Raw genomic sequence first — 11137 nt, 5'->3', positions numbered from 1 at the left:
CCTACTCTCTGCCCTTGGTCAATTCTGTTAAATTTCACAAGTATTTGCTGAATTTTTGGCATCCATTATTACTGGGTAAGGTCACATGGGATTTACATATCCAGTAAAGATGATTCCTGCCCATCAAAGTCTCACTGCATAAAGCGGGGGGAAGACACATGCAAGACAATGATTTGAGGTGAAATAGAAGCACCCACAAAATATGATGAGAAAACAAAGGGTAGTAATAATAGCTAGCATTGGTCGAATGCTTACAATATGTGAGGCCTTAGGTTAAGAGTTTTCCATGGATTTCCCCACTTAATCCTCACCATAACCCTATTAGCAGATACTAGTATCATTTCCATTTTATAGCTAGTTCACAAGTTAACTCACTCGCTCACCCAGCTAGCTAATAGCAGAAGATTCCTACTTTTGCCTGGCATACCCTTTACTCTCTCTACCTACTCAAGTCCCAACCCTGATGCTCCCGAGCAGATCCCGCTTGGCTATGAGCCTTCCCAGACACACCTATCTGGAGACAGTGGACCCCAGTGGAAGTGCACAGACCTTAATGTCAAACATACTTCCTCTGCCATCCCAGCACTTGCCCTTGGGGGTAGGGTGGAGAAGCATGTTTTACAAAAATCTCTAGTGGACTTATGTCTTAAGATGGGTTTCCCAGAAGCAGACCCTGAAGTGAGGATACACAGGCAAGTGATTCAAGGAAGTGCTTGCAGGGGAGACCAGAGAGCAGAGTAAGAGAAGCAGAACAAGAAAGGGGAGGAAGCCCAGCAGGGGACCTCTCCGATAGAGTCCCACAAAGGGTGGTTTCACCCTGGTGCCCAGGCAGCTCTGGTGTAAAAGCCTGACTGGATGCAACTGGGCTTTCATGCTGACCTATCAGTGATTGGAGAAGGCACACTCTGGGGGGAGGTAAAGTCCCATGCTTTCCACAGGGGCTGGGAAAGTGCTCCAGTAGGCCGAGGGCAGTCTTGCAAAGAAGAGCTTCAGTCACAGGCTGTTGGAAGAGAAAGCATGGGGAGGAGGCCAGAGGACAGCTCCCCTCGCACAAACACACACACAGGATGGGAGGAAATGTGGAGCACTGACAAATCCCTGCTGTAGAGGGGTGCATCAGAGTCTCCAGGTGGGGGAAGATGGGGAGGCTGACCCATTGTTCCTTGCCCTGCCCCCACCCAGTCTTACCCCATTTTAAGAAGTGCAGTCCTTGAAGTCTTCAGGGGAAGTCAGGTCATACGCTGATAGTGGGGGTAGGGGGGGAACATGGGTAGGTTACAGTAGCTTGAGGAGAGAGGAAATACAACAGGCAGTCAACTCAAGATAAATGGCAAAAATGTCCCGGGCACTGAGGGTCAAGCTGAAGGCAGCCATTACTGATGATAGAAAGTGTACTGGGTGGTAGCTGTGTGGCAGGTGGTAAGTGCTACTTGTGGGTTATCTTTCTCAACCCTCACCCCGGGCTCTCAGGAGCCCACACTCTTAACTACTCCTTAAATGCTTCCCTTCATGATTAGGTGCATCAGTCAGAATGCATTCAGGGAACCTCTTTAAAACAGAGGTTGCCGAAATAGCCAGTAAACATATGAAAAAGTGTTTTGCTTCATTAATCATCAGGAAAATGCAGATTAAAACTACATATGGCATCCTGGACAAAATGAATAGCTGACAATACCAACTGTTGTTAAGAATGTGGGACAACCACAGTGCCCACTCATGATGGTGGCAGTGTCAATTGGTACAAACACTGTAAAACTATCTACTGTTTGGGAATGTTTTACTAAAGCTGAACATACAAATAACTAATCACATAATTCCACTCACAGGTATTACCCAAGAGAACTGCATGCATAACTTTACCAAAAGACATATTCAAGAATATTCATGGCCACCCTCTTCGTAATAGCCCCAATTTAGAAACTCTTAAATATCCAGCAATAGTGCAACAGATAAAATACATTGTGGTATAGCAATGTATTGGAACACTATATGACAACGAGGATGAATTACAGCTATGTATATATATAGCCTGGATAAATTTCATAGATATAATATTGAATGAAAGAAGTACCTACTATGTGATTCCATTTATATAAAGAACAGGCAAAACGATTGCTGTTAGAAGTCAGGCTATTGATGACTTCTGGTGGGTAGTAACTGGCAGGACAAATGGATGCTGGAGATGCCAGCAATGGTCTATATCTTTATCTGAATCCAAGTAAGGTACAGTTTGTCAAAATTTCATTAACCTGCATACTTATGATGCAAGTTCTTTTCTTCACTGCATACTACACTTTACTATAAAGTCTAAAAAAAATAATAACTTTTAGTAACTCTAACTTTAAGGAGAAGTTTAGTTGCCTGTCTGCACCTAACCTTCCTAACAACTTCCTCATTTAACCTTCACAATGACCCTGATGGCAGCAAAGGCAGAGAGGCCTTCTGGGTGCTGAGAGACTCTTTCAATTTTTTTTTTTTAAGATTTTATTTATTTATTTGACAGAGAGAGACACAAGCAGGGGGAGTGGGAGAGGGAGAAGCAGGCTTCCTGCCGAGCAGGGAGCCCAATGCGGGGCTCCATTCCAGGATTCTGGGACCATGACCTGAGCCAAAGGCAGACGGTTAACGACTGAGCCACCCAGGCGCCCCATCTCTCAAACTTTTTCTTGATGAATATTTTCCAAGTCTGAGTTCACATTGATAAAGGAATGTAGGCAGTATTTTGACACGGAGGTGGCTGTGAGAATGGGAGCAGAAGATGGGACAGACTTTAGCTGTTCCAATATCCATTGGTGCTGCATCTAGGTTATCCTAAATAAAGTTATAACCTATATTTTTTAAGAATGTGCTTAAAATACGAACATCACTTCAGCCATCCCATATAAACATCAGTATTAGAAAAAGGTCTTGTGCTTTTTATGCAAGATTGATGTCCCAGCCACCTACCCCTCCCCAACCCCTTGCAAACAGGTCCCTGTTTCCTAAAACCTCCCACCTCTAAGAGTGCTGCCTGAAGGCCGGTTTGACTGTTGGGACTCCTGCTTTGACTCTTGCGTTTTCAACAGTGGAAGGTGGAAATACCTTCTAACAACACTTCATAAAGCGTTAGTTCTGAGGTCGTTATGACAATGAGGTGTGGCAGGACAAAGCCAGTCAGGGCCTCACCCGGGGGCAGCAGCTCAGAACTGTTCCTGCCCCTCGGCAGAGCGGAGCGCAGCTCTCCACCGACAGGGGGACTCCAGTTTTAAACACCAGCAAGTCTCTACCCGGGTTCTGCTCAGCCTTTGACAAATCCCATTCAGAAACCTCACCGCCCCACACTGGCCCGCTCCTCACCCCCGCCGTTGTTCACGCCCACAGGACCCCATCTATCTGGTTTAAACGAGTTCCACTCATATCCTGGGCCTCCACCCACTTTAGCCTAATGGGATTTTTGGCTACTACGCAAATCGAGCGAACGTTTACTTATTCATTCAAAAGACAAAATAAGAGGTGGAGTGTAATGAACTAATTTGATTTATTCAGTAATGTGCCAGCATTGTGCTGCGCGTCGCAAGTGAATGGGAAAAAGTTAATGTGTACATCATCAGATTGTGTCATTTTCCTCCTTAAAATAGTCCAGTTGCTACCCATATTAGAAAAGCAGACAAACACCAGGAAAAGCCTCGCTTACAATTACAATTATTTTTTGTCTTTAGTTAATGACTTAAAAGTTACACAAAAATACAAAGGTTATGAGATTAGTGAGTTTATGTCTCTTTTACGATGCTGCTGTTCGACAAAAACCGAGAGGCTAAGCCGCAGTAACAGCTGCAGGTACTAACTCTCACGCACCCGCCACACCGGAAGTCTTTCCTATCTAGCTTCGGTCATCCACAAACATCGCGAGAACAGAGCCGTCCCTTTGGCCCCACCCCCAGCCGGCTCAACCCCACCCGCTTCTTGCCCAGCGATCTCCTGACGTCATAGGCGCGCCGCAGCGCTGGAACGGCTGTACCGAGGGCGGAAATGCTCTCGGCGGAAGTGGTAGCTGCGCAAGTTGTGGGTGGAATGACCGCGGGCCGGCTCCTTCGAAGGCTGTTGCGAGCACCTTCCAGGTCCATGGCCCAGAGCGCAGTCGGTGGCGTGTACCCCTCCAGGGGCTTGCACGCGGAGCGCGGGCCTCGAAGGCTCTCCATCGAAGGAAATATTGGTAAGGGCCAGAAAGTGGCTGCAAGCCTGAGAGGCTGAGAAAGGGAGCTGGGCCCAGACCCCCCCCTTCCCCGCGGTCTGATGCCGCGAGGCCTTTCCCCTCCCAAAGAGGCCTTTGCTTCTTTGATTTTTTAGGATGTCAGGCCTCAGTACTCCTCCACAGCCACGAAGGCTGTAGCTAGGACAAGAGTTCTAACAGCTTGTTCTGATCGAAATGGATGCGAACAAGGAGCAGGGTGTAATTTCTTTGTTCTCCTAAGATACGGTTGCCAGATTTAGGGGGGGAAAAGGTGCTCATTTAAAACAGGATTTCAGATAACGAATACCGTTTTAGTGTGTGTCCTATGCAATATTTGGGACATAAACTAGAAAAAAATTATTTACAATTAAAATTTAACTGGTGTCCTGTATTTTCTCTGGCAGCCCTACCCTAAGAGTTCTTAAAGTTCAGTCATTCAAATACCACTTAACACTAATTTTACCGTGTCTCTCTTCTAGTCCCATATCATTTCTTAACGTTTTTCTTAGAAGAAACTCACTTTTTAAACTTAAAACGTATTAAAAGTAACTTAGTAGAGACCCAGTATCTTAAGTAAAAAGTAATAAAACGAACGCAAAACACTTCAGTTTAATGTTACCAAATTCTGACTTGATGGTTTTACTAGCTAAGGTGCTGAGCCCTAAAGAGATTAGCAAGTGTTGAGTATTGAAGACATTCTAGCAGCAAATTAAGAATTTCTCATTTTATTCATTCAACAAATAACCCTTTGAGCAACTTCTGTTTGCCAGCACTGTTCTTGGCCCTGAGGATACAGCACTGAACAGAACAAATAAAAATCTCTCATGGCACTCTAGTAGTGATAAATAATAAACAATATAAATTAAGTAAACAATGTATTAGATAGTAATGAGTGTGACGGGGAAAATTCAGGGATGAGCGATTGAGGGAAATGGCAATTTTAAATAGGGTAGTCAAGACAGGCATCACCGAGAAGGTGACATTGGAACAAAAACCAGAAGAAAATGAGAGAATGAAACCATGTAGGTAACTGGGAGAAGAATCTTCCAGGCAGAGGGAAGACCTGAGGTGGAGGGTGTGTTCCGGGAACAGGAGGAAAGCTGTTGTGGCTGGAGCAGAGTGAGCAAGGGGGAGAATGGAAGGAGATGAGGTGTGAAGGTAAGGAATGGCTGGATTGTATAGGCGTTTAGCCCATGGTGGATTTTTACTTACCATTGGAAAAGGTTTGAGCTGTCAAGGGACATGATTTGACTTAAATTATGAAAAGGTGATTCTGGCTGATATGTTGAAAGTAGAAGGTGTCAGGAGGTTATTGCAATGATGAGTTGCCGTGAGTTGGAGCAGAGTGGTAATGGTGATGGTAAGAGGCAGTTGGGTTCCAGTTACAGTTTAAGGCAGGGCAAACTGGATTTGGTAACAGATGTGTGAATGTGAGATAAAGAGATCAATCATTTTGGCCTGAGCAACTTGAAAAATGGGAATTCCAAATTTTCTTAAATGGGGAAGCATGGGAAAAGAGACTAGGGGCAAGGGATGATTTCAAGATTCTGTCTTTAGGCATTTTAGGTTTCTATGTGCTTATTAGATATCTAAGTGGAGATGGTGAAGAGACAGTTGGATATATGTCTGGAGTTCAGAGTCTCCCCGGACTGGAAGTATAAATGTAGATGGTATTTGAAGGCAGGAGACCTTGTGTGTTGATGGAAAGGAGATTGGGGAAGGAACTAGGCAAAAGAAACTGAAAGGGAATGACCATTGAGGTCGGAGCAAAACCAAAAGAGAATGATAACTTGGAAGCCAAATGAAGAAGGTGTTCAAGGGGTGGGAATGTTCAACTGTGTAATGCTGTTTAAATAACAGAGCTTTTTGGTGAACTTGAGAAGAACAGTTTTTAGGGACAGTAGGGGTGAACATCTGATCGGCATAGGTTCAGGGAAATGAGGAACCGGAGACAGTGGATTAAGACAACTGTTTGGAAGTTTTCCTAAAAAGGGAAGACAGAGGGTGGTAACTGAAATGGGGAGGGTTTGAGGGAGTTGTTTCCAGTTTTTTCTTTTTGTAAGAGGTATTAGATGATGTTTGTAAGCTGGTGAAAATGGTCTAGAAGAGAGGGAAAAAAATTGGTGGAGCAGGAGACAGGATATAATTCCTGGAGTGATTTTAGTAAGCAAGAAGGAATGGAGTCTGTTGCCGAAGTGGAGAGAGGTTAGCCTAAGCTAGGAGCGCGGTCTATCACTAGTTAACAGTGTGAATGGCAACAGAAATGAGTACTGACTCGAGTAGGCGTGGTGGGAACGTGGGGAAGGTCTTTTGGTTGTTTTCTCAGTGAAATAGGGAGAAGGCTCAGCTAAGCAGAATGAGCATGAAGAGAGAGGAAAGACATGAATTAGTCTAGCGAGTGAGCAAGAGAAATGTAGAGCTGCCAGTTAGCATTAAGGACCCACTTGGACTTAGTGGTCATGAATTTAAAGTGAGACCAGTCACCACATTCGTGGTGAAACATCAAAAAGGTTGAAAAGGGAGGGTCCTGCTCCCTGCCTCATGGTGTTAAAGATGTTCTTTGGGAAACATGCCTCTAAAGGAAGCTCTGTTCTCAGAGCCCAGAGAAGTACCAAAGTACTTCACACAGTAAGTACTTAGGCGATCAGGTGAAGTTTGAGCTCCCTCTCCCAATTTTCCTGACTTTTGCTTCTTAACCTTTCTAGATGGATATACTTCTTCCTTGCTTTTACTCAAATCAAGACTTACTGAGAGTACCTGCTATGAGGGTAGACTCCCCTGTGGTACAGTTCCTGTCCTTTAAGGAGCTCATAACCAGATGGGAGGAGCAGACTTCTAAATACAATTCCTATACCATGTGATGAGTGCCATGGTTGTTTGGGTATGGGAACTCAGAATCTCTGGGGTAGGAATTCTCAAGGGGGAGATGACGAAGGAATGTTCCAGTACAGGAAGTCACATTTGCCAAGGCAAAAGCCTGAAGAAACATGCAGTTCTAAGAACAGGGGTGTGCCTGGATGGCAGAACAAGAGGCTGGAAGGGTAGACTTGCCAGATGTTGAACAGCCTGTGCAGCATGCTAGGAGTTTGTTGTGTAGGTGGTGAGAGGTTACTGAAGACTTGAGGCCAGCATGTGCCATGACCAAATTCATTTTTTTTTAAGATTTTATTTATTTATTTGAGAGAGAACATGAGCAGGGTGAAGGGCGGAGGGAGAAGCAGACTCCCCGCTGAGCAGGGAGCCCGATGTGGGACTTGATCCCAGGACTCCAGGATCATGACCCGAGCCGAAGGCAGACGCTTAACGACTGAGCCACCCAGATTTATTTTAAAAAAGAAATTGGCCAGAAGGAACAAACAAAGCTTCAAAAGCAGGCACTTTCTTTTTTTTTTTTTAAAGATTTATTTATTTATTTGAGAGAAAGAATGAGAGAGAGAGAGAGAGAGAGAGAGAGTATGAGAGGGGGGAGGGTCAGAGGAAGAAGCAGACTCCCTGCCGAGCAGGGAGCCTGATGCGGGACTCGATCCCGGGACTCCAGGATCATGACCTGAGCCGAAGGCAGACGCTTAATGACTGAGCCACCCAGGCGCCCCAGGCACTTTCTTTTTATATGTCTTGTTTGCTGCAGTACTCATAGTGCCATGCATCTGTTGTGTGGAGTGAATGAGCAGGAACAGAATTGGGAGTGGATAGACTAGTTTTGTGGCTTTCGTAGTTGGAATGTGGGAAGCTGCAGGGCTGGACAGAGGGAATGGAAGGACAGAGAAGAATGGAAGTTTGAGAGGGATTTTAGAAGAGGGATTGACTAGGCCTAGGTGGCCACTTGGAGGTGAGGAGTGGAGGCGTAGAGGATGGCAGTGAGGTTGTAGTTTGGACGCAGACTGGAAACAGGATGGGAATAAAGGAAGAAGGCTGGGGAGGTAAGAGTGACGGATTTGGTTGTCAGGTGCCTCTGAGACATACATAGATGTTCTGAGGTAGATTAGGACATGTGCCTGAAATTGAGAGAGATGGGACTGAGATTTCAGATATGGAAGTTGTCGATTGTGGGGGTAGTTGTTGAAGCCTTGGAAGTGAATGCACTTGCTCAAGGAAAATGTGACTAATGGCAAGTGGACTGGGGGGCCCCTAATCTGGCTGTTTCTAGTTTTACCTCCTACTGCTCTCCATCACCCCACACACCGTGATGACTGTCCTCAGGCAGAATTAGTCACTGCCTCCTCTGTGTGCTCTTCTAACATTTTGTACCCACAACTGCTACAGCACTTGAGTTCTGTGAGGATTGTTTGCACATTGAACACCTTCCCTGGGTTGGCCACTTAGTGTCTTGCTCATGTGTGCATCAGCAGCACCTAACCCCCTGCCTGACCTGTTGTATTTTTTCGGTGTTTACCAGATGCTTGACTCCTGTGCTGTGATACCATGTGGAAGTTAGTCATTGGTGCCCACGGAGGGAATATTTTAAGCTGCTTTAAAATCAAGGCAGGAGTGATCTTGTTCTCTAATCACAGGTGGCATCCCCAAACAAATCAGTACCCTTCCAGGACACCTGAATAAGGGAAGGTAAACCCCTGTCCTAACTCAGGTTAGATATGTTTAGAGGGGCTTTTCTTGTAGTCATGCAGTTCTGAGTACTGTTGATCTGATCCTGTAAGTGCAGACCACAACCCATAAGGAAAATGGGTCAGTGAAGTAGCACCCAGTGGCGCCCAGTATGAGTTAAGAAGTCATATGCCATGTGTGATGGAAAATGAAAAGTTTGGTGCCTAGAATTCCTTAAGATCTAAGAAATAAAATACTTAGTCTGTCTTCTAAGTGTATTCATGGCTACAGTGTGTTATTGCCTCCCCAAACCAGTTATTTTATAATTACAGACCTCAGTTGAAGAAAGGATTGCTGTATGAGATACTGGCAGTGAGTCATCTCAGACCATTCTCACTTTGATTTTCAAAGACCCAACCAAAAAAGAGGAAACTTTGTCACTTTTACAGCCTAGAGACTTCTACATAAAGCAGAGGAGAGAGCTTCCCTAATAGTATGTTCCATATAGTCTAACGTTACTAATGTGCATCTATTGCTTTTATTGCATATAAACAATTGGGTGAAGAATCTTAGGGAAAAAAGGCCTATTTATTCTCAATGTTGTATATTGGAGTCTTTGTTTCTGTGATTCACCTCATTCCATCCATCTCCTTTCCTGGTATCTGGCTGGATACTCAGGATGCAAAGGGAACAAGGTCAGTTTGTATCTTCAAAAAGCAAGTGGAGAGAGTGACGGGGTCACAGATAATTATAATGTAATACCTTGGTAAGTCGGGGCAGGCAGTGGTTAGCTTTGCCCCCCCCCCGCCCCCGCCCCGGGGTGAAGTGGACCAGAGAGGGTTCAAGAAGGCTTCACTGAGAAGGAGATAGTGAAAGGATGAATCGTATGCTGGGAGCTGAGAGCAACTTTTGTTGTTGTTGTGAAGCATAGTTTCCCATGGGAAAAAGAGTAAGAGGAATCAGAGCAAAAAGGTATTAAGTTTCTTTTAAGCCTGCTGAGTGATTTTTGTTAAGTTTGCCCAGAATGCTTTTGGGCTCAGAGCCTTTCTGATCCTGGGTACTTTGTTTCAGGGTTGGAGTATAAGCTCCTTGAGGGCAGGGTCTCCGCCTAGTTCATTGCTTTAAATACAGTACCTAGCACCTGGTAGCTCTTCCATAAACATCCAGTAAGTGAATGAGTAGATGGATACAGCATCAAATGTAAAGCCTAAAATACAGGCTTTACATGTTCTTTGGAAGACTTCTTTTTTTTTTTTTAAAGATAGTTTTACATTTACTGTCTTAGTTTGCTTTTTGGTACAAGGTTTCAGAATTGGATTTTTGCCATGTTTTAAATTTTGTTCAGGATAGGAAAATGCCTGGAGGTGATGGTATGTTTAAAAGGCTCACACAAAATACAGCTGTATTACATTGAAGGTAATATGTTATCGGGGTGTTACATCAGATACTATCTAATTGCTAGATTTTAGCAGAATGTAGCAATAGCAGGCATCATAGTTTATAGAAAAATTTGTGGAGAGAAAAAAATCATGACTTAGGAAAGGATGGAAATTAGCAGCAGAACTCTTTGATGTAGCTTGTGGAATGACAGTCCTAGTGCTAATAAAAATCAACATGTTGTACTAATATACTCTAAGAAAGTACCTCCTGCCCTTTTCCAAGTCATGGCACATATAATAAAGTTCAGTAAGAGCTAAGATCTGAAAGGAAGGTTTGATTCTGAGATCGGATACCTCCCAAATCTCATGATATTAAAAAGTATATTGAGAGATAACAGTGAACCTGAGATCTAACTAAATTGTGATAATGATACCATAAGCAGCTGGTGCTCTGCCGAGAGACCAAAGGGAGGACTTTGTCTTGTTCGCCCAGTGCTTCATGAAGAGGAGTGGCTTTTGGTGGACATGAGTGTTCTGCTCCCTAGGAGGAGGCCAGTGTAGCAGGAAAGAAGCAGACAGGAATGCCTGGGTGGCTCAGTCGTTAAGCGTCTGCCTTTGGCCTAGGTCATGATTCCAGGGTCCTGGGATCAGGTCCCACATCAGGCTCCTTGCTCAGCGGGGAGCCTGCTTCTCCCTCTGCCTGCCGCTCCCCCTGCTTGTGCTCTCACGCTGTCTCTCTGGCAAATAAAGTCTTAAAAAAAAAAAGGAAAAAAGCAGACAACATTACTCTTATGAAGCCCCTGGGAACACTTTACAACATATGTCTTAAAAAATAAAAAAACAGGGACGCCTGGGTGCCTCGGATAGTTAAGTGTCTGACTCTTGATTTTGGCTCAGGTCATGGTCTCAGAGTTGTGAGACGGAGCCCTGCATTGGGCTCTGTTCTCTGGAGAGTCAGCTTGAGATTTTCTCTCCGCTCCCCCCCCCGCTCCTCCCCCCTCAAATA

General features: G+C 44.7%; 1 protein-coding gene across 1 annotated transcript in view; it reads left to right on the top strand.

Annotated features, from left to right (window-relative positions):
* The first annotated feature begins 3988 nt into the window (after positions 1 to 3988).
* DGUOK (deoxyguanosine kinase) overlaps positions 3989 to 11137 on the top strand; it is a 29050-nt gene continuing 21901 nt past the window's right edge. The window contains 1 exon segment of the mRNA XM_027623440.2: positions 3989 to 4192. Coding sequence (XP_027479241.2) covers positions 4009 to 4192 — 184 coding nt within the window. The 5' untranslated portion in view covers positions 3989 to 4008.

The sequence above is a fragment of the Zalophus californianus genome, chromosome 8 (genome assembly GCF_009762305.2).
Source record: "Zalophus californianus isolate mZalCal1 chromosome 8, mZalCal1.pri.v2, whole genome shotgun sequence".
NCBI lineage: Eukaryota > Metazoa > Chordata > Mammalia > Carnivora > Otariidae > Zalophus > Zalophus californianus.
This window is presented reverse-complemented; position numbering and strand designations above follow the sequence as displayed.